We start from the raw sequence: 24,729 nt of genomic DNA, 5'->3' as shown, positions 1-24,729 counted from the left end.
AAAAGGGTACGATAAATTTTATATGTGTGGATGTTTTGAAAGATGAATAGGCATTCATCAAGTAAACAATCCTATAAAATACAAGCCTAATATTAAAATTGACCGAATGCCAGAATGACTGGTCCCTATGACGTGTACTTACCACCAGGGGGCAGATGCTCAACAAGGGAGCTGCCAGCAGCCCACAGGCCCCAAGCCAGCCAAAGTGGGTGCCAGCGGGGCCCCCCTGGATCGCCCCACCAGTTGCCCCGCAGAGGGAGATGACCAGCAGCGGCAGTGAGGGCCGGGGCCGGTGAGTGGGTGGTGCGAGGCTGGCCAAGGCAGGTGCCAGCGGGAGCCCCCAATTGCTCCGCCGGTTGCCCCACAGATCGCCTTGATCGCAGGCCAGGCCTAGGGACCCTACCCATGCATGAATTTCGTGCATCAGGCCTCTAGTGTCATTATAAGCAGAAAGAACATGATATAAAAGGAGAAAGGGAAACTTATCAGGAGGCTACTACAATTGACTAAGTGAGAAATAAGGAAAGGCAGGATAGAGAATAGGGGAATGAAAGCTAGGAGATACTTAAGAGGTAAAATGAAGAGAACTTAATGACTGAATATAGGGAAGGAAAGAGAAGAGCCAAAGTTAATTCTGAGGTTTCCTGACTGTGTGATTATATACTATGATCCAGGGTAACAGCTGCAATGTGTATAAGAAAGAAGACTTAAGAGAAAATGGTAAGTTTGAAACTCTTAAGGCATAATTAAATGGAGCTGTCCCACAGACAACTGGAAACATACCCTGAGTGGAAAGAATTGAAGAAAAGGCAGGAGATGGATTTGAGAGGCATCAACCCATAGAAATAGGAAGTATTACACATTTTCCAGAAAGAGAGTGAGAAGAAATGTCTCTGATGGAACAATAATATTTTAGGAGCAAGTGTTAGAAGAGCTGGGAAAGTCTAGAGAGGGCATTAAGAGACTTAGAACAGAATACTGTCACAGAGGCCAAGGCAGCAATGAAGAAATGCTAAAGGAACTGCTCTAAAAAGAAGAAATAGAAAGGGAAGAAGAAACATAGGCATAAAGAACAAAAATGGTGACAAACAAGTACCTATCCTGTCTAATAAAAGACAAAAAGGGTAATTAACCATACCTCCGCTACGCTTCCCATGGGCTAATCAGGGCGATATTCAAATTAACTGCCAACAAAGATGGCGGCCGGCAGCCATACAGCAGAAGCGAGCAGGAGGTTTGTTTGCTCCAGTGATGGAGGAAGCTAAGGTTCCCCGCCTGCCGTGGCCCAGCTCTGAGCTCCAAAAGCAACAATGTTTCAATTATAGAAGCTAAACAAACCCCAGATACCTGCTTTCAGCCAGCCGTGGCCTCAGAGCTGGGAGCGCCAGTGACAGCAACAATGTTTTAGTTATAGAAGGTAAATAAACCTCAGAATAAAAAAAGAAAGAAAAAAGGAGAGGCTGGGAGATTCCGTCGCTGGCCAGCCTGAAAATGGCCCTTAGCCCCTCACCCAGACTGGCCAGGCACTCCAGTGGGGACCCCCACACTGAAGGGGGTGTGGCCAGCCTGAAAACAGCCATCAGCCCCTCACCCAGGCTGGCCAGGCACCCAAGCAGGACCCACAACCTGATGCGGGACACCCTTCAGGGCAAACCAGCTGGCCCCCACCCGTGCACCAGACCTCTATCCTATATAGTAAAAGGGTAATATGCAAACTGACTGTAACAGGAGAAAGACTGGGAATGACTGGTCACTATGACACACACTGACCACCAGGAGGCAGACACTCAATGCAGGAGCTGCACTCTAGTGGTCAGGGTGCTCCCACATGGGGGAGCTCTGCTCAGCCACAAGCCAGGCTGATGGCTGCCAGTACAGCGGTGGTGGTAGGAGCCTCTCCTGCCTCCTCAGCAGCGGTAAGGATGTCCGACTGCAGCTTAGGCCTGCTCCCCGCTGGCAAGTGGACATCCCCTGAAGGCTGCCAGGCTGCCAGAGGGATGTCTGATTGCCATCTTAGGCCCAATCCCCGGGAAGCGGGCCTAAGCCAGCAGGTGGTCATCCCCCGAGGGGTCCCAGACTGCGAGAGGGCACAGGCTGGGCTAAGGGACCCCCCACCCCCGAGTGCACAAATTTTTGTGCACCAGGCCTCTAGTCAATAATAACCTTAAACGTAAAAGAATAAAATGCTCCAATCAAAAGACATAGGGTAGCTGAGTGGATAAGAAAACAGGACCCATATAAATGCTGACTACAAGAGACCCGCCTCAGAACAAAGGATTCACACAGACTGAAAGTGAAGGGATGGAAAAAAATTTTTCAGGCAAATGGAAATGAAAAAACAGCTGGGGTAGCAATACTTATATCTGACAAAATAGACCTCAAAGTGAACGCCATAACAAGAGATAAGGAAGGCTACTTTATAATAGTAAAGGGATCGATTCAACAGAGGCTATAACTCTGGTAAACATATATACACAAAATACAGGAGCACCTAAATACACAAAAAAACTTCTGGAAGATATCAAAGGAGAGATCAACAGCAATACAATCATAGTAGGGGACTTTAATACCCCACTGATATCACTGGACAATTCCCCTAGACAAAAATTCAGCAAAGAAACAGCAATCCTAAACGACTCACTAGGTCAGATGGAACTAATTGACATATTCAGAACATTTCAACCCAAAGCTACAGAATACACATTCTCCTCAAGTGCACATGGGACATTTTAAAAGACAGACCATATATTAAGACACAGGTCAAGTCTCTACAAATTCAAGATGACTGAAATCATATCAAGCATATACTCAGAACATAATGGCATAAAATTAGAAATCTACTACCAAAAAAGCAATGAAAAACATGGAGGCTAAATGGCATGTTATTAAACAATGAATGGGTTACCAAAGAGATCAAAGAAGAAATAAACCCCGGTTTCCGTAGTGTAGTGGTTATCACGTTCGCCTAACAAAGAAGAAATAAAAAACATTCTAGAAAAAAATGAAAATGAAAATACAACAATCAAAAACCTATGGGACACAGTAAAAGCAGTTGTGGGAGGGAAGTTCATACTACTATAGGCCTACCTCAAAAAATAAGAAAAACTGCCCTAACCGGTTTGGCTCAGTGGATAGAGCATCAGCCTGCAGACTGAAGGGTCCCAGGTTCGATTCCGGAAAAGGGCATGTACCTTGGTTGCGGGCACATCCCCAGTGTGGGCGGGGGGGCGGGGTGCAGGAGGCAGCTGATAGATGTTTCTAACTCTCTATCCCTCTCCCTTCCTCTCTGTAAAAAATCAATAAAATATATTTAAAAAAATAAGAAAAACTGGAGTAAATTATCTAACCCTACAACTTAAAGAACTAGAGAGCAACGGGAAAAGCCTGGAATGATACATGGATGCCCACTTTCACCACTCCTGTTCGAGTAAGTAGAAGGAAGTAAATACTAAAAATCAGAGCAGAAATAAATGACATAGAGACCAAAAATAAATGAATAAAATAAAACAAAAACAAAACAAAAATAATAATAAAAAAATACAAAAAAATCAATAGAACCAAGAGCTGGTTCTTTGAAAGGATAAACAAGACTGATGAACCTCTAGCCAGGCTCACCAAGAAACAGAGAGAGATGACCCAAATAAACAAAATCAGAACTCAAAGAGCAGAAGTAACAACCGACCCCACAGACATACAAAGGATTGTAAAAATACTATGAACAACTCTATTCCAACAAACTGGACAACCTAGAAGAAATGGACATATTCCCAGAAAAATACAATCTTCCAAAATTCTATCAGGAAGAATCAGAAAACCTGAATAGTATGATAACTATAGATGAACTGAAGCAGTAATAAAAAAAACTTCCAACAAACAAAAACCCCTGGCCCAGATGGCTTCACAGGGGAGTTTTACCAAACATTCAAAGAAATAACACTGGCCCTTCTCAGACTATTCCAAAAAACTCAAGAGGAAGGAACACTTCCAAGCTCCTTTTATAAAGCCAGCATTACCCTAATTCCCAAATCAGATAACGACACTAAAAAGAGAATTATAGGCCAATATCCTTGATGAACATAGATGCTTAAATCCTCAAGAAAATATTAGCAAACTGCATCCAAGATTACATCAAAAAGATCATATACCATGACCAAGTGAGATTTATTCTGGTGTTGCAAGGCTAGTACAATATCCGCAAATCAATAAATGTGATACATCATATAACCCAATTGAGAGACAATTGAGACAAAAATCATAAAATCGTATCAATTGATGCAGAAAAAGTATTTGAAAAAATCTAACACCCCTTTTTTTTTAAAAAAATATATTTTATTGATTTTCTTTTTACAGAGAGGAAAGGAGAGGGATAGAGAGTTTGAGACATCGATGAGAGAGAAACATCGATAAGCTGCCTCCTGCACACCCCCCACTGGGGATATACCTGCAACCAAGGTACATGCCCTTGACTAGAATCAAACCTGGGACCCTTCAGTCCGTAGGCCGATGCTCTATCCACTGAGCCAAACCGGGTAGGGCATCTAACACCCTTTCTTGATAAAAACTCTCATCGAAGTGGGAATATAGGGATCATATCTCAACATAATGACAGCCTTATGAAAAACGTATAGCAAACATCATACTCAATGGGCAAAAACTAAAACCATTTCCCCTAAGAACAGGAAAAAGACAGGGATGCCCACTTTCAATATTCCTGTTCGACATAGTATTGGAAGCGCTCGCCATAGCAATCGAACAAGAAGAAATAAAAGGTATCCAAACTGGAAAAAAAGAAGTAAAACATCATTATTTCCAGATGACATGTTATTGTACATAGAAAACCTTAAAGACTCCATAAAAAAAAAAAAAAAAAACTACTAGATTTAATAAAGGAATTCAGCAATGTAGAAGGATACAAAATTAACACCCAGAAACATGTGGCATTTTTATACATCAATAATGAACTCACAGACGAACTAAAAAAACAATCTCATTTACTATTGCAAAAAAAAAAATTAAGACATATAGGAATAAACTTAACTAAGAAGTAAAAGACCTGTATTCGGAAAACTATAGGATTTTGAAAAAAAGAGATAGAGAAATATATACACCAGTGGAAGACAATACTGTGTTCATGGATTGGTAGAATCAATATCATTAAAATGTCCATACTACCCAAAGCAATCTCTAGATTCAATTCAATCCCCATTCAAATACCAATAACATATTTTACAGACCTAGAACAAACTCTCCAACAATTTATCCTATCTAATAAAAGAGAAACATGGTAATTGGTGTACAACCGCTACCCTTCCCATTGGCTAATCAGGGCGATATGCAAATTAACTGTCAGCCAAGATGGCGGCTGACAGCCAGGCAGCTTGAAACTAACATGAGGCTTGCCTGCTTCAGTGACGGGGGACTCCAACGTTCCCCGCCTGCCGCTGCAGGCCTCTGAGCTGCGAGCAACTATGTAACAAACATAGAAGCTAAACAAAACCCCAGAAACCTGCCAGGCTTCAGCCAGCAGGATCGCAACACTGTAAGCAAAGGCCAGAAACCTATTTTCAGCAGCGGAGGCCTAAGAGCTGGAGCCAAGCCTCAAAGCTGAAGCTGGCCCAGTATAAAAAAGAAAAAAAGAAAAAAAGGAGTGGTTGGGAGCTTCAGTCACCCCCAGCCTGAAAACAGCCCTCAGCTCCTCACCCAGACTGGCCAGGCACCCCAGTGGGGACCCCCACCCTGAAGGGTGTGTGACCAGCTGCAAACAGCCATCATCCCCTCACCCAGGCTGACCAGGCACCACAGTGGGGACCCCCACCCTGAAGGATGTGTGACCAGCTGCAAACAGCCATCATCCCGTCACCCAGGCTGGCCAGGCACCCCAGTGGGGGAACCCCACCCTGATCCAGGACACCCTTTAGGGCAAACCAGCCAGCACCCACCCATGCACCAGGCCTCTAACCTATATAGTAAAAGGGTAATGTGCCTCCCAGCACCGGGATCAGCGGAGCCGCGAGGCCTCCCGGCACCGGGATCAGCGTGACAGGGGGCAGCGCCCAAACCCCCTGATCGCCCTGCGGCTCTGTGTGTGACAGGGTGCGGTGCCCCAACCCCCTGATCGGCCCTGCGGTTCTGTGTGTGACAGGGTAGAGCCATAACCTCCCCATCGGCTCTGCCCTGAGTGTGAGAGTGGCGGCACCCCAACCCCCTGATCAGCCCTGCTCTGTGGGTGATAGAGGACGGTGCCCCAAGCCCAATGGGCCCTGCTCTGTGCATGACAGGGGGCAGTGCCCCAACCCTCTGATTGGCCCTGCTCTGTGCGTGACAGGGTACAGAGCCCCAACCGCCCTGATGGGCCCTGCTCTGTGAGTGACAGGGGGCAGTGCCTGAACCCCCTGATTGGCCCTGCTCTGTGCATGACAGGGGGTGGCGCTGCAACCTCCCAATCGACCCTGCCTTGAGTGTGACAGGGGATGGTGCCCCATCCCCCCAATTGGCCCTACCCTGAGCGTGACTGAGGGTGGAATCACAACCTCCCGATCGCCCTGCTCTGTGCATGACAGGGGGCTGCGCCCCAACTCCCCAATCGGCCCTGCTCTGAGCCCGACCAGGGTCTGCACCTAGGGATTGGGCCTGCCCTCTGCCACCTGGGAGCAGGCCTAAGCCAGCAGGTCGTTATCGACCGAGGGGTCCCAGACTGCGAGAAGGCACAGGCCGGGCTGAGGGGCTCCCCTCCCCCCCGAGTGCACAAATTTTTGTGCACTGGGCCTCTAGTCTATACTAATAAAAGAGAAAAATGGTAATTGGCGTACGGCGCTACCCTTTTCATTGGCTAATCAGGGCTATATGCAAATTAACTGCCAACTAAGATGGCAGTTAACTGCCAACAAAGATGGCAGCTAATTTGCATGTGTAGGCACAATGCAGGGAGGCGAAAGGGAAAGCAGGAAGAAGCCCCCTGCCACTGACAGTGATCAGAAACCCAGGGGGGAGCTAAGAGCTGGGGGGCAGGGCAAAGGCAGCCCCTGCCCCCTAGCCATGATCGGAGAATCAGGCACCTTTGCCGCCCTGGCCAGTGATAGCAGGAAGTAGGGGTGGAGCGAGCGATGGGAGCTGGACACGGTTGAAGCTGGCAGTCCCGGGAGCTAGGGGTCCCTTGCCTGGGCCTAAAGCAGAGCCCACGACCGCGGGGCCGCTGCAGCTGCGGGTCCCCGCTGCCCGGGCCGGATGCCTAGGCCAGAGGCGTTAGGCCTGGGCAGGGGCGGAGCCTGCAACCGCGGGGAGCTGAAGGTCCCCTGCCCAGGCCTAATGCCCTGGCCAGAGGCGTTAGGCCTGCGCAGGGGCAGAGCCTGCAACCGCGGGGAGCTGGGGGTCCCCTGCCCTGGCCAAATGCCTCGGCCAGAGGTGTTAGGCCTGGGCAGGGGCAGAGTGGGAGATCGCTGGGAGCTGGGAGTCCCCTGCCCAGGCCTAATGCCTTGGCCAGAGGCGTTAGGCCTGGGCAGGGGTGGAGCCTGGAACCGCGGTGAGCTGGGGGTCCCCTGCCCAGGCCTGACACCTCTGCCAGAGGCCTCAGGCCCGGTCAAGGGGCCGATCCGGTGATTGGTGATCGGAGGGTGATGAGGGTCAACTCCTCTGGCCGAGGCATCAGGCCTGGGCGGGGGGCTGGGGGTCCCCTGCCCAGGCCTGATGCCTGGGTCAGAGGCATCAGGCCTGGGTGGGGGGCGGAGCCGAGGATTTGAGGGATATGATGGTCCCCTTGCCCAGGCCTGAAGCCTGGGTCAGAGGTGTCAGGCTTGGACGGGGGGTGGAGCAAGCGATCAGAGGGAGATGGGGGTCCCCTGCCCAGGCATGATTCCTGGGCCAGAGGCCTCAGGCCTGGGCGGGGGTCAGAGCCAGTGATAGGGGGGGTTTGGGGGTCCCCTGTCCAAGCCTGAGACCTCTGGCGGAGGTGTCAGGCCTGGGCAAGGGGCCGATCCTGCGATTGGAGGGTGATGGGGGTCAACGCCTGAGGGCTCCCAGTATGTGAGAGGGGGCAGGCTGGGCTGAGGGACACTCCCCGCCCCCCACACCCAGTGCACGAATTTCATGCACCGGGCCCCTAGTCTATATAATAAAAGCCTAAGCGACCTTTATGGTGGAATGATCAGAATGACCAGTTGCTATGATGCGCACTGACCCCCAGTGGGCAGACGCTCAACACAGAAGCTGCCCCCTGGTAGTCACTGCGCTCCCAAAGAGGTAGTGCTGCTCAGCCAGAAGCTGGGCTCATGGCTGGTATGCACAGTGGCGGTGGTGGGAGCCTCTCCCGCCTCTGCGGCAGTGCTAAGGAGCAGTGAGCAGGCGGGCAGTAAGAAGGGAAGGCTCCGGGACTGCAAGAGGGATGTCTGACTGCCAGTTTAGGTCCGCTCCCTGTAGGACATCCCCTGAGGGGTCCTGGACTGGGAGAGGCTGCAGGCTGCAATGAGGACCCCCCCACCCAGTGCAAAAATTTCATGAACCAGGCCCCTAGTATGGAATAAAAAAAGATCCCGAATAGCTGCAGCAATCCTGAGAAAGAAGAAAAAGTTGGAGGTATGACAATACCAGATATCAAGTTATATAACAAAGGCACTATTTTCAAACTTCCTGGTACTGGTACAGGAAACAGACATACAGACCAATGGCACAGAACAGAGAATCTAGAAATTGCTCAATTTATATTTGACAAAGGGGTCAAGAGCATACAATGGAATCAAGACAGTCTCTTCAAGAAATGGTGCTGGGGTCGAAACCGGTTTGGCTCAGTGGATAGAGTGTCGGCCTGCGGACTGAAGTGTCCCGGGTTCGATTCCGGTCAAGGGCATGTACCTTGGTTGCGGGCACATCCCCAGTAGGAGATGTGCAGGAGGCAGCTGATCGATGTTTCTCTCTCATCAATGTTTCTAACTCTCTATCTCTCTCCCTTCCTCTCTGAAAAATCAATAAAATATATTTAAAAAAAGAAAAAAAGAAATGGTGCTGGGAAAATTGGATGGATACACGCAAAAAAAATGAAACTAGACCACCAACTTACACCATACACAAAAGTATACTAAAAATGGATGAAGACTTAAACATAAAATGAGAAGCCATAAAAATCTTAAAAGAATCCATAGATAGCAAAATATTAGATATGTCTCATAACAGTGTGTTGATACATCCTAGGGCAGTGATGGCGAACCTTTTGAGCTCGGCGTGTCAGCATTTTGAAAAACCCTAACTTAACTCTGGTGCCGTGTCACATATAGAAATTTTTTGATATTTGCAACCATAGTAAAACAAAGACTTATATTTTTGACATTTATTTTATATATTTAAATGCCATTTAACAAAGAAAAATCAACCAAAAAAGTGAGTTCGCGTGTCACCTCTGACACGCGTGTCATAGGTTCACCATCACTGTCTGAGGGCAATGGAAACTAAGGAGAAAATAAACAAATGGGACTACATCAAAATAAAAAGCTTCAGGATAGCAAAAGAAACCATCAACAAAACTACAAGAAAGCCCACTACATGGGAGAACATATTTGCCAATGTTATCTCCGAAAAGGCTTTACTAGTAATCTCCAAAATTTACAGGGAACTCCTACAACTTAACAAAAGGAAGATAAACAATCCAATCAAAAAATGGGCAAAGGACCTAAATAGACACTTTTCGAAAGAGGACATACAGAAGGCCAAGAGACATAAGAAAACATACTCAGATACAGTATCTGAGAGATGTAAATCAAAATGACAATGAGGTGCCATCTCACACTTGTCAGAATGGCTATGATCAAGAAATCATCAAATGGTAAGTGCTGGCAAGGATGCAGAGAAAAAGGAACCCTCTTGCACTGCTGGTGGGAATGCAGACTGGTGCAACCACTGTGGAAAACAGTATGGCGTTTTCTCAAAAAATTAAAACTGGAACTCCCATTTCACCCAGTAATCTCACTTCTAGGACTATATCCCTAGAAATCAGAAATACCAACCAGAAAGGACATATGCACCCCTATGTTCATAGCAGCACAATTTACAATAGCTAAGATTTGGAAACAATCTAAGTGCCCATCAGCAGATGAGAGGATTAAAAAACTCAGGTACATCTATACAATGGAATTCTATGCTGCTGTAAAAAAGAAAGAACTCTTACTATTTTCAACAACATGGATGGACCTGGAGAACATTATGCTAAGCGAAATAAGCCAGTCAGGGAAAGATAAATATCCCATGATTTCACTCACTTGTGGAATATAATGAACAATATAAACTGATGAACAAAAATAGAGGCAGAGAAAAAAAATATGTTAGTGTACAATAGCAGTAATGTTGTTGTTTGCAGACTTTTAGTATTTCCTGTAACTTTTGCGATATTGTACTATGTTAGTACAGTTTTGGTAGTATTATTATATTTAAAATCTTTTTTCTGGAAATATTAATGTTTATTGCCTGTAACGTTATTATTATATTTAAAATAGTTTTTCTTGAAATATTAATATTTATTGCATGTAACATATTTAAAACCATTTTTCTTGAAATATTAATGTTTACTGCATGTAATATTATTATATTTAAAAGAATTTTTTGAAATATTAATGTTTATTTCATGTAACATTATATTTAAAATTGTTTTTGTTGAAATATTAATATTTATTGCATGTAACATAGTATTTAAAACAGTTTTTCTTGGAATATTAATGTTTATTGCATGTAATATTAAATAAGAAAACCAAAAAACTGGTACATTTACACAATGGAATACTATGCTGCTGTTAAAAAAAAGGAACTCTTACCATTTGCAACAGCATAGATCAGCTGTGGGCAAACTACGGCCTGCGGGCCGGATCCGGCCCGTTTGAAATGAATAAAACTAAAAAAAAAAAAAGACCGTACCCTTTTATGTAATGATGTTTACTTTGAATTTATATTAGTTCACACAAACACTCCATCCATGCTTTTGTTCCAGCCCTCTGGTCCAGTTTAAGAACCCATTGTGGCCCTTGAGTCAAAAAGTTTTCCCACCCCTGGCATAGATGGACCTGGAGAGAATTATGCTAATCGAAATAAGCTAGTCCGAGAAAGATATGTATCACATGAACTCACTCATTTGTGGAATATAATGAACAACATAAACCGATGGACAAAAATAGATCCAGAGACACAGAAGTATCATACAGACTGTCAAACCTCAGAGGGAAGGCAGGGGAGGGTGGAAGGGGTGGTAAGAGATCAACCAAAGGACTTCTATGCATGCATATAATAAGCATAATCAGCTGACACAGACAATAAGTGGGTGAGGGCCTGTGCTGGGGGGTGGGAGTGTGCTGGAAGAGGTCAATGGGGAAAAAGGAGACATATGTAATATTTTCAACAATAAAAAATTAATGAGAAAAAGAAAGAAAATGGCACAGCTAAAATAAGTTCAAAACTGAAAAAATATGGAGAAACCAAGATTGCGGCATAGGTAAACACCGCAGTTTGCTGCCTCGAACAACCACTTCAAAAATACAACTAAAAGAAGGAATGGACATCATCCAGAACCAGAGGATGGCTGGTGGAGTGGAAATTCTACAACTAGAAGGAAAAAGAAAAGCATACCGAGACTCAGAGGAGGCGCAGTACTGAAGTAAAATACAAAGGTATGGGAGGTGCATGCGGAGCGAGCTGGCGGCTGAGGGCGCAGTTGTCGTTTTCAATCGGGAGGGATCTCAGGCTCTGAGCTCCAGTTCCTGGCGAGTCTCTAGGGACCCAGACTCATACGGGAGAAGCGGGACTGTCTGGCATCGGTCTGAACTCGAGGGCACCTTTCTCTCCAAGGCGCTTACAGCGATTACTGAGAAACTGAGAAGCAGAGCCTCTGAGGGCAAGACTGAGAACAGCCATAACTGCTAGCCCCACCCTGTTGATCCCGTGGGACCCGCCCCGCCCAAGCCCTGCAGGCAGGCTTTTGATGGATAGCCTCAGGCAAAGGCTAGATTAGCACCTCCCTAGAGATCCAGGAGTCAGGAAACTCAGAGGTCAGAGTGGGACCATCCAGTTTGCAGCCCCGTGGAACCATAAAGGACACACTCAGGGGGCAGACTCAGTGAACACCAAAGCCCCATTGAAGCAAGTCTTGCCGCAGAGGGGTGTCTCCAGCACAGAAGTTCTCCCACTGCAGACACAGCTGATTCTCACAGCCAATTGGCCTGGAGGTCAATTCCTCACAGTGATAACTACAACAATCAAGGCTTAACTACAAGACTGTGCACAAAGCCCACAAGGGGGTGCATCAAGAGTGTCCTCCTCAGGTAATTGGGGAGGCTGAACCACTGGGCCCTAGAGGACACTCAGCAGAGAAAAACACTTTATCAACACAGGGAAGCATAAATAATGCGGAGACAAAGAAAAAGGACACAAATGACAGAAATGGAGGAAAGCAAACTACTGGATATAGAGTTCAAAACCACACTTTAAAGGTTTTTCAAGAATTTTCTAGAAACTGCCAATAAACTTAATGAGATCTACAAGAAATCTAATGAGACCCTCGATGTTGTGATAAAGAACCAACTAGAAATTAAGCATACACTGACTGAAATAAAGAATATTATACAGACTCCCAACAGCAGACCAGAGGAGCACAAGAATCAAGTCAAAGATTTGAAAAACGAAGAAGCAAAAAACACCCAACCAGAAAAGCAAAACGAAAAAAAGAATCCAAAAATACAAAGATAGTGTAAGGAGCCTCTGGGACAGCTTCAAGCATACCAACATCCTAATTATGGGGGTGCCAGAAGAAGAGAGAGAGCAAAATATTGAAAACCTATTTGAAGAAATAATGACAGAAAACTTCCCCTACCTGGTGAAAGGAATAGACATACAAGTCCAGGAAGTGCAGAGAACCCCAAACAGAAGGAATCCAAAGAGGACCACACCAAGACACATCATAATTAAAATGCCAAGGGCAAAAGACAAAGAGAGAATCTTAAAAGCAGCAAGAGAAAGAAAGTCAGTTTCCTACAAGGGAGTACCCATATGAATGTCAGCTGATTTCTTAACAGAAACTTTGCAGGCCAGAAGGGAGTGGCAAGAAATGTTCAAGTGATGAATGCCAAGAACCTACAACCAAGATTACTTTATCCAGCAAAGCTATCATTCAGAATTGAAGGTCAGATAACGAGCTTCACAGATAAGAAAAAGCTAAAGGAGTTCATCACCACCAAACCAGTATTATATGAAATGCTGAAAGGTATCCTTTAAGAAGAGGAGGAAGAAGAAAAAGGTAAAGATACTAATTATGAACAACAAATACACATCTATTAACAAGCGAATCTGAAAATCAAGTGAATAATCTAATGAACAGAATGAACTGGTGATCATAATAGAATCAGGGGCATAGAAAGGGAATGGACTGGCTATTCTTGAGGGGGGAAAGGGTAAGGGCGATGCGGGAAGAGACTGGAAAAAAAATCGTGCACCTATGGATGAGGACAGTGGATGGGGAGTGAGGTAGGAGGGTGGGGTGGGAACTGGGTGGAGGGGAGTTATGGGGGGAAAAAAGAGGAAATGTAATAATCTGAACAATAAATATTTAATTAATAATAAAAAATATACACACTTCCTTCATAATGATTCAATATGTGTGTATACATTTTTGGGACATGCTATTTATACAAGAACTAGAGGCCCAGTGCACAAAAATTTGTGCACTCGGGGGGGGGGGGGGTCCTCAGCCCGGCCTGTGCCCTCTTGCAGTCTGGGACCCCTCAGGAGTTAACGACCTGCTGGCTTAGGCCTGCTCCCGGGTGGCAGAGGGCAGGCCCAGTCCCTAGGTGCAGCCCCTTGTCGGGCTCAGAGCAGGGCCGATTGGGGAGTTGAGGCGCTGCCCCCTGTCATGCACAAAGCAGGGTGGATCGGGAGGTTGTGTTGCCACCCTCAGTCACGCTCAGGGTAAGGCCTATGGGGGGTTGGGGCACCGCCCCCTGTCACACTCAAGGCAGGATCGATGGGGAGGTTACGGCACCACCCCGTCACGCACAGAGCAGGGCCTATCAGGGGGTTGGGGCGCTGCCCCTGTCACTCACAGAGCAGGGCCCATCAGGGGGGTTGGGGCTCTGTGCCCTGTCACACATAGAGCAGGGTCGTTCAGGGGGTTGGGGAGCTCCCCCGTCACGCACAGAGCAGGGCCCATCAGGGGGTTGACGAGCTCCCCCCTGTCACTCACAGAGTAGGGCCGATAGGGGAGTTGGGGCACTGCCCCATCACACACAGAGCAGGGCGGATTTGGGGATTGGGGCGCTGCACCCTGTCACACTCAGGGCAGGGCCGATGGTGAGGTTATGGCTCTACCCCGTCACACACAAAGCAGGGCCCGTGGGGGGGGGGATTTGGGGCGCCGCACCCTGTCACACACAGAGCAGGGCCGATCAGGGGGTTGGGGCGCAGCACCCTGTCACACATAGACCCACAGGGTGGTCAAGGGGTTGGGGAGCTCCCCCCTATCAGGCACAGAGCAGGGCTGATCAGGGGGTTGGGGCGCCTTCCCCTGTCATGAACAGAGCAGGGCGGATAGGGAGGTTGTGGCTCCGCCCCCTGTCACACACAGAGCTGCAGGGCGATCAGGGGGTTTGGGTGCTGCCCCCTGTCACGCTGATCCTGGTGCTGGGAGGCATATTATCCTTTTACTATATAGGATAGAGGCCCGGTGCACGGGTGGGGGCTTGCTGGTTTGCCCTGAAGGGTGTCCTAGATCAGGGTGGGGGTCCTGATCTAGGCACCCACTGGGGTGCCTGGCCAGTGTGGGTGAGGGGCTGAGGGCTGTTTTCAGGCTGGTGAGTGACTGAAGCTCCCATCCGCTTTTTTTTTTAATTCTTGTCCAGCTTTAGCTCTGAGGCTTGGCTCCAGCTCTTAGGCCTCCGCTGCTGAAAGCAGGTATCTGGTTTGTTTGGGTTCTATAATTGAAACACTGTTTCAACTCCATCTCTGATGTCCCAGCTGGGTGAAAGTAGGTTCCTGGGGTTTTGTTTAGCTTCTATATTTATAACAATGTTTCAAACTGCAAGCTCAGAGGCCGGCAGTGGCAGGCGGGGTACGTTGGCGTCCTCCGTCACTGAAGCAAGCAAGCCTCATATTCGCTTCAAGCTGCCTGGCTGCCAGCCACCATCTTGGCTGGCAGTTAATTTGCATATTGCCCTGATTAGCCAATGGGAAGGGTAGCGGACATATGGCTAATTACCATGTTTCTCTTTTATTAGGTAGGATAAAAGTAAAAATCCCACCAAATCCCATCATTCAAACACAGCCATTCATCGTTTTGGTGTATATTCTTCCAGATTAAAAAACAAACCAACAAACAAAAGAAGAAAAGAAAAGAAAAAATAAGACAAAACAAAACAAAATGAAAAAAAGAAAACCCACAATAAATTACAAAAAAAGTGGTTATTAACCAAGTAAAAAGTTGCAGATGATATGTATGGTAGGCTAGAAAGTATCTGTTAAATCTGAAGACTTAAAATTTGCTGGCAATTTTACGAAGTAGTTTTAATGAAACGTTGAAAATAAAAAATAGATTACAGTAGACTTAGAAATGAATGAAAGCAGATGCACATTGTTCTGAAAAATGAAAGAATTTATACTTTTCTGACCCTTTCAACAGAGACAGTTTGATCTTGAGCTTTGTTTTCCAATACTTCAATTATTTTGGAATATCTTAGGCAGCTTTTCTCTTAGTGTCATTCTCATTTCAACTGTGTCATCAATTTTAAGGTTACTAACTCTTGCACATTCTTATTTCAGTAAAACATTAGAACTGTATTTGAGAAAGACTAACAATCCTATGAATCCCTGACTGAAATAAACATGAAGTAGAAGGGAGAAGTAAAAGGTATCAATTGCTCTCCAGATAACAAGCTGGATAAAGACTGAAAAAACAAAAAAAAAAAAAAGAGAAAAAAGGGCTCTTTCTTTTCTATTAATGAATTGTCCATGTTCTTAGCTAAAGCCAACCGCTCTTCCATTTGTGTCCCAGATCCCTGTGGGGTGTATAGGTACTTTCCTGCCAGGAACTGGACCTTTATGGACACTGGGTATTAGACGGAGATGATATGAGCAGTCGCAAGCGTATAATGGAGAGTTTATTGTAGACTATGTAGCCATAGCTAACAAGGAGCCATTACATAAAGCAGTCCTTCAAAGTAGCCTTACAACACAGTAGCACAAAGTAATACTAATACAGTAGCAAACACAGGAGACATACCAAGCAGCCATTCACTGGCTGGTCAATAACATACTTTTATACTAACTTAGACAAAAGAGGCTTCTTGCCAAATAGTGAGGGCCTGTGCTGGGGGGTGGGAGTGTGCAAAACTTCGGGTCAAAGAAGGGCACGCCTGCGTAGTGTAGTAAGATTAATGTATCCTTGCTTTTGTACTTGTGTCTGGTAAATTGGCCTTGGCCTTGAACATCTGGTGTACTTTGAAAAGGGTTTCCACAATCTCACACTGGCTAGCCTACCTATTCCAAGACATGTTTTCAGCATTCTGCCCTCTCTGACACCACCAATTCTTTCCTCTGTAATGGATTGGCCTAAGCAGCACACAGATGTGGCATTATTACTCTTATCTTAAAACAACACACACACACACACACACACACACACACACACACACACAAACATTCTCTTCGTCCTACTTTATTATTCTCTTTTCCTTTTATAGAATTGTTTATATTATTGACTTCATTGGAAAGAATTGTTTATACTTATTGCCTTCAATTTCTCTCCTTTCATTCTCTCTTAAAACCAACCAAAAGGAGACAGTGCTTACAACTCTTGTCAAGGTCACTAATGACCTCCACACTTAATCCAATGTCATTTCTCAGTCCTCAGTCCTCATCTTACCTGACCTTCCAGAAGTATTTGACCAGTTGACCCAGTCCCCTCAATTTTTATGTGATTTCCAGGGCCCTCCCCTCCCCCAGATCTCTGTTTTTTTCCTGCTACTCTTTTAGCTACCCCCTTAGTCTTTGCTGACTCTTCCTCTTCTGCCAGACTTCTGAATGCTGAAGTATTCCAGAGCTCAGGCATTTTCTCTTTTCTATGCACACAATGCTCATATCTTCAGTGATCTCATTCAGTCTCATGGCTTTAAATGTTAGCTATATGTATACTGATGACTGTCAAGTTTTTCTTTCGAGTCTAGACCTCCTCCAACTTCAGAACCTGATTATCAAGCTGACAATTTGACTTCTCTGTGTGGATATCTAATACAAGTTTAAAATCTCTAAAACTGAGCTCCTAAAGTTCCCTCCCATACCTGCTTAATTTACCCATCGAAGTTAATTCCATCCCTTTAATCTGTTAGGTCAAAATCTTGGAGTTGTCTTTGACGTTTTTTTCTCCCTTCGTATAGCTTATCAGGTCTTTCAGAGAAATCCTGTTTTCTTTACCTTCAAAATATATCTAGAATTCTATACTTCTCACTACTCCCCATTCCCATTATCTTTGAAACCCACTCCTGTGAAGTTTTTGACCCATAATTCCACCAAAAATACTCTTGTCAAAGTCACTAGTGATTTTCTTTAAGTCACCATCTCTCACCTGAATTATTTTAGGAGCCTAACTGGTCTCTTGCTTCAACCCCTGCTCCCTTCATTTTATACTCAACATAACAGGGATCTTATAAAAAAATAAGTCAGATCATATCATTCTGCTCAAAATCCTCCAATGCTTTCCCATCTCACTCAGAGTAACAGTTTAAGTGCTCACTTTTACCTCTAAGATCCTAGAACAGTGGTTCTCAACCTTGGCTGCACATTAGAATCACCTGGGAATCTTTTTAAAATCCTGATTTCTGGGCCTCATCCTCCGGAAATTCTGTTTCTTTGTTATGGAGTAAGGCCACAACATTAGTAACAAAGAAACAGAATTTCCGGAGGATGGGGTCTAGAAATCAGGATTTTAAAAAGATTCCCAGGTGATTCTAATGTTTAGCCAAGGTTGAGAACCACTGTTATAGAAGATCTAGCTCCTTGCTGCTCAAGTATGGGCCTCACACCAGTAGCACAGCCATTACCTGGAAGCTCATTAAATGTAGAATCTCTCATACTAACTCAATTTCTGACTCCAGAACCTACATTTTAATAAGCTCTGTAGGCAATGCATATGTACATTACAGTTTGAGAAGCAGTGATGTAGTCCTCAATTACTCCTCTTTCCCTCACATACTTTGCTCCAGCCACACTGGCCTCTTGGCTATTTCTAAAAGGTAGAAACACATCTACCTTTGGTATTCATTCCTGCCTCTACCTAGAATAACTGCAGGCTAGTTACCTTCCTTCCTTCAGGCCTTTATTAAAGTCATTTTCTCATTAAAGCCTTTCTGGGCCATCCTATCTAAAACTGACCTATAGTTCTTTTAATCCATAGTTATTATCTTTAATCTATAGTTATTTTAATTTATAGTTCTTATCAACATAGTGTGTATTTTACTTATTTATCCTGTTCTCTTTGTCTGACTTCCCTGGTAGGATTTGAGCTCTACAGGGGATGGGATTTATGTCTGTTTTGATCATTGATTACTAGTAATATATGGTACCTAGAACAGTGTATGTACATAGTAGACACCCAGAAAAGTTTTTATTGAATGAATTGGATGTAGCAATAGGCAGACTTTAGCAAAGTCTTGGAGAACAAGACTGAATATAGTAAAGTGAGAGGCAGATATTAATGAGGTAGAAAATAAATTTTAAGAAAGGAAACAGAATTACAAAGTGTACTCTATTTTAAAGAGCTCTAGCTAATATTGAAATAATTCATTTTGGGGATTAGCTAGCACTTCAATCTATTAGTGAATATATTTCTTCTTTGGCAAATAATTTCTAAATAGAAAACATAAAAGTTAAAGTGTAACAGATTTTTATGGGTTTCAAGTATAGCCCTTTAAAAAAAATATTAAAAATTTTCCATCACCTTTGAAACCCATTAAGTTCTCTCCATTCTACATATTAAGTAACTCCTAGCTTTCTTTCCCTATTCTCAGAGGCCTTTCACAATTTATGAGAAGCACCTGGTAATTAAACCCTAAGACCAGGGGTCCTCAAACTTTTAAAACAGGGGGCCAGTTCACTGTCCCTCAGACCATTGGAGGGCCGGACTACAGTTTAAAAAAAAACTATGAACAAATTCGTATGCACACTGCACAGATCTTATTTTGAAGTAAAAAAACAAAATGGGAACAAATACAATATTTGTATTTGCATGTGACCTGCGGGCCGTAGTTTGAGGACCCCTGCCTAAGACTGTTGGCTCCTCTGATTCAAACAGCTCCTCTGTTCAAACTGTGGGACAAGATAACCTATTCTCAAGGTACAGTCTGGCATCCCTCTCCTCCCTGCTGTTTTAACGTCTCAGGGGTAGTTCTCACCAAGGAGTCTCTACTTAGTAGAAAATTCAAACAAGCCTCTTTTGAACTCTTCATAACTTTTGCTCTGAGCTTGTTTTATTGGGAAAAATAGTGATAAGACACCTCCTTAGGACATCTGGTGGACTGTCTCCTGGAAAGCAAACAAACTAACTTTTCAAGACAACTCCCTGGTATCTGCTCACCTTCAACAAAATCCACCTTCCTTCCTTGTCGCTTAGCAACTGCAATTGCTTGCTCTTTCAAAGCAGAAGCCCCCCTTTGTTCCCTGCCCTGTATTGACTAGCAATACATTGGCCCTTTCCTCCCTTAGAAAGTAAAATAAATTTCATCTCTGCATCTTTTCTCTTAGTTGTGAATTCTTTCACAGCTCCCATCGCTGTCACTGGCTAATGCTTAAACACCCTCTATGCCCTCTTTCACCTCCATCCATCCCCCTCTATTTCTGTAATCACCACTCTGCTGCCCAAGTCCATAGTTCTCTAGCCCTTTTCTATATCCCTTTACTTATCTGTGTGAACATAGCAAAGTTAATGATATCCTATATAACAAGTGTAACAACTGGAACGACAAGAGACCAGAACCACCACGACCCCTCGCTAGGCTGGCCCCGCCCCCAAGCAAGCGGTTAGGAGTGATCCAGCAGGCTGGCAGAGTGGTTAGGAGGGATCAGGTAGGCAGACTAGCAGTTAGGGGTGATCAGGTAGGCAGGCAAGTGGTTAGGGGCGATCAGATAGGCAGGCCAGTGGATAGGGGCAAGCAGGTAGTCTGATGGCCCCTCACAGGGCTGGCCCCATTCCCCAGCAAAGAAAGAGGGAGGCCCAGGCCACTGGCGGCAACTCTGTGGCAGGTGTGTGTCCGGCCAGGAATCGCCCCGCAGAGGGAGGCTCAAGCCAGTCAAGCCATCGCACCCCACGCCTGTTGCCTGCAGAGGGAGGCCACCAGTGGCAAGGGAGAGGGAGGCAGCGCTGCACAGATGGCAAGCAGTAGCAGCGGTGGGGGTGGGGCCAGCTGCCTGAAGCCAGGGGAAAGAAAGCCCCGATAGGCCCTGATCTCAGGCCAGGCCTAGGGACCCTACCTGAGGGGTCCTGGATTGTAAGAGGGTGCAGACTGGCTGAGGGACTGTTCCCCCCCCACCTCAAGTGCACAAATTTTCGTGCACCGGGCCTCTAGTAGGAGAATAAAAAAGAAAAGAAGTCAGCTACAGCTCCTAGGAACCTTGAAGAAAGAACCGTATTTTAAAAAATATGATCTTAAAAAAAAAAAAATCAGACCTCTGGAGGGACAACTGTTTTGATATTTGTGGCAATTCAAACAGAAGATGCATTTCATTTTCAGAGCTAATCCTGCGATAGGTATTTCCTTAAAGCTGACTATGTAATTCTCTTAACCGTGAGTTGCTGATGTTTGCTAGACCCCACATATTACTGTTCACAGGAGCCAGAGCACTGCAAGTGACAGTTGAATGCAGATTATAATAGTTCTCTCTGCAAAGTGCAACAACCTACTTTCTATTCTTATGATATAAACTGCCTCTTTAGCACCTATACTTTGTCAGAAGCTTAGTTTTGAAGCCTAGGCAGAGGCACAGTGTCCCAATGCAGCTGCTTACCGGGTTGTAGCCAGATCACTATTCTCCTTGGAGCCATCTTCCTCTGCATAAAGGGAAGGCAGTGTGGAACTAGTCATCAAAGTTTCCATCTCTCTAACAGAAAGAGAGAATAAAAAATAATTAATGGGCTTAATTACTTCCAGTTCAAGTTTCACTAATTTAAGAGCTAGCCTTCCTTAACTTTATCACATCAGCAGCAGAATAGAAACTGACCTGATTATTTATCTTCTTGACTCGGACACATCAATTTAAACTCTATGGTTAAAGAATGGGCTTTCAGTGGACAGAGCCTCAGCCTGCAGACTGAAGGGTCCCAGGTTCAATTCTGCTCAAGGGCACATGTCTGGTTTGTGGGCTCGATCCACAGCGGGGGGCGGGCAGAAGGCAGCCGATCAATGATTCTCCCTCATCATTGATGTTTCTCTCTCTCCCTCTCCCTTCCTTTCTGAAATATATAAAAATATGTTTAAAAAAATGGGCTTTCAATCCTGGTCTTAATCAACTAAACAGACTTAAAATAGTTAGATTTTTTTACAACCCAGACACAGTATGGAAAATTCCTTTTTTATTTATTCAGAATATCTTTAAAAGTATTCTTCATTTCCTGTAGAAATTGTTAAGCAGTACTGCAACCCTGAGCAAGTTATTCAACCTCTTTGAGATACCATCTCATTATCTTAGACAAAATTACTGACCTACACACAGGATTATTGTAAAGGATTAAACTGAAAGTGCTTCCTCAACAGAGAAAGGCTAATAGACGGTAAGTGCTTTGAGTATCTATAATAATAAAAGTGTAATATATTAATTAGACCGGACGTTCTTCCGGATGAAGTGGAGGCTGCAAGGAAAGCTGAGATCCCGGTGTCTGCCGGTGGCCAGAGGGAAGCCGGTGCTGGTAGCCTGGAGAAGGAAGGCCTACTCTTGCATGAATTTCGTGCATCGGGCCTCTAGTTATTATATAAAGAAAGGTATTATTATTATTACAGCTTTACCAGTTCTCAGTCCCAAATAAATTATCCTTAGATTAAATGATGACAAACTGAGCCTGCTAAAAGGAAATAATGCCAAGGAAGTGGAGGATAGAAGGCATAATGATGTGGTTCAGAGTTAAAGAAACCATACTTCTAGGTCAGAAATATGCTCTACATCACTATGATGAGTAACAAAAATAGATATATCTGGGTACAGAAAACTAAGCTAACTTGAAGAAAACAAATAAATCACTAAAACTTGAGGTTATCACACTGAGAGGATAAGGGATAGGGACAAAGAGAGTAATTTCATTTAGCATATGTGGGAGCACAGCTCCTTGGACGCCGGGTATTAGGTGGAGACATGAGAAGGTGTAGGTATATATAAGAGAAACTTTAATGTAGACCAAGTAGCCATTGCTACAGAAGGAGCCATCAGACAAAGGAGTTCTTCAAAACAGCCCCACAAAAGTAAGCACCGGCTGGTTAGTGGCAGCTTATACACATATTCAAACAAAAGAACTCCTGCCGCCGAAACTGGTTTGGCCCAGTGGATAGAGTGTCGGCCTGCGGACTGAAAGGTCCCAGGTTCGATTCTGGTCAAGGGCATGTACCTGGGTTGCGGGCATATCCCCAGTAGGAGATGTGCAGGAGGCAGCTGATCGATGTTTCTCTCTCATCGATGTTTCTAACTCTCTATCTCTCTCCCTTCCTCTCTGTAAAAAATCAATAAAAAAAAATATATATATATATATAAAAAGAACTCCTGCCAATTAGTGTTATATACTCAAACAAAAGAGGCCTCATGCCCCTTAGTGCCGCTAGTGCTACATTAACATAAACAGGTTACATAAGGGTGCATTTGCGCAGTACGTATATTGCTACTACTGAGTCATTGCCCTCCCACAGGCGAAGGGCAAAGGGGCCTTTCACCTAATAATACAGTTGTGTCCTTGCCTGCACGCATGCATACGGCAAATTGGCCTTGGTCATCTGGCATACTCTGATTAGGGTTCCCACACACGACAAAAATGTGTTTTTTCCCTTCAGTGCTTACCACCCAGGGCTTTACTCCATATTGCTAAAAGCAGCAGCCTTCCATTAATAATGAAAGTGATATTCAAACAAAACAATCAAAAGTGACCCCAAACATTAGTCACATAAGTGGAACTGAAAACCATTCAAGAAATAGTGCTGCAATCAACTGGGAGAACTGAGATTCAAATTAGGAGTTCACTTGGGAGCTCCTTCCACAGTTATTTCAGGTGTGGCTCAACTAGCAATCAAAAGGGAAGCACTGCAGCCTAAATAGATCTAGAATTCATCCTATCGAGGTGGAAATAAGTAAATGCAGATGACATGGACACTCTATTCTAAATATTCAATAAATTTACTTCCAAATGAATGATTTACTTCTTATTTTTATTTTCTCATTTTTACTTCTAAATTTATTTAGCAGACCAAATTCAATAAATAGTTTAATGTGAAAAAACTGCATCTCTGTTAACCTTCTACCCATTATAGTGGGTAAAGCATGGAAGGCATAGAGAGGAACTTCTCTTCGGCAACGCAGTAAAGAGTTTCATGTGCATGGATGCTTGCTAGTCCTTTTCAATTCCTCAAGATAGAGGGCTTACAGGGGGCTGTAACAAATCCTGCAAAAATCCATACTAGATGTTTTCTAGAATAATCCTGACACAAGTGTACTTAAATTTTATTCACATTATACACAGGCCAGATTAGAGCCCAGTCTTTAAAGACTACTAATATAACCTTAAACCAATATTTATCTTACCAAAAGAAAACTATCAATTAGATGGCATACAGTCAAACTACATACCAAGAGCAAACATTCAAATAGTCATATATATACCCCCACACCTTAAAAGTACTCATTTTACTGGCTTCTTTCTAAAAGACTCCTTATAAATATACTAGAGGCCAGGTGCATGAAATTCGTGCACGGTGGGTGGGGGTGTCCCTCAGCCCAGCCTGCACCCTCTCCAATCTGGGACCCCTCTCACAATCCGGGACTGCTGGCTCCTAACCACTCACCTGCTTGCCTGATCGCCCCTAATGCTTCTGTCTGCCAGCCTGATTGCCCCCTAACCACTTTCTTGCTGGCCTGATTGACACCTAACCGCTCCCCTGCTGGCCCGATCACCCCCAACTGCCCTCCCTGCAGGCCCAATCGTCCCCAACTGCCCTCCCCTGCCGGCCATCTTGTGATGACGTGGGGGTGGCCGTCTTGTGATGCAAAGGTGTGAGGGTCAATTTGCATATTACCTCTTTATTATATAGGATGGCCTCTGAAGAAACTCAATACTCAGTGCCACTCCCACACCTCAAAAGAAGTGGACAGATTAAGGATCTTTTAATTCATTAGGACAACACTACCCTCTTTGGGTGTTTCCCAGATATCTAGTTATTTTAGAAATATGGGGAGACAGCTGGACTACCTAACCTAAACATATAAACAGATCATATAAACAAAGGAAGTTCAGAGAACACACATTTCTTCCTTTTCCTTTTATAAACTTGGCTTCAGATGTGGTTTTTCTAGTGTTACTGAATAGTCAGGTCCCTAAAAAATGAGTAATAAAGTAGGTAGAATGTTAGTGGCCAAGATTAACAAAAGAAGGAAATGAGGAATTGGTTTAGTGAAAAACAAAAGCCTCTAAACTACTATAATAAATTGGAAAATAAAATAATTCCCAAGAATATGATTAGGATCCTGTAAGACTGCTTT

General features: G+C 44.6%; 1 protein-coding gene across 2 annotated transcripts in view; it reads right to left on the bottom strand.

Annotated features, from left to right (window-relative positions):
- HMG20A (high mobility group 20A) overlaps positions 1-24,729 on the bottom strand; it is a 145,278-nt gene that overhangs the window by 66,762 nt on the left and 53,787 nt on the right. Inside the window, exon 2 of one of the 2 annotated variants that reach the window (XM_081084623.1) lies at positions 21,007-21,099. The exons of the other annotated variant lie outside the window; for it this stretch is intronic. Within the exon in view, the coding sequence (XP_080940749.1) occupies positions 21,007-21,095 (89 nt within the window). The 5' untranslated portion in view covers positions 21,096-21,099. The remainder of the gene's footprint in view (positions 1-21,006; positions 21,100-24,729) is intronic. 2 annotated transcript variants of the gene reach the window in all.

Source organism: Myotis nattereri, assembly GCF_964212035.1.
Source record: "Myotis nattereri genome assembly, chromosome: 1".
Classification (NCBI taxonomy): Eukaryota; Metazoa; Chordata; class Mammalia; order Chiroptera; family Vespertilionidae; genus Myotis; species Myotis nattereri.
The sequence above is the reverse complement of the archived record's forward strand: the minus strand, read 5'-3'. Positions and strand labels throughout refer to the sequence as shown.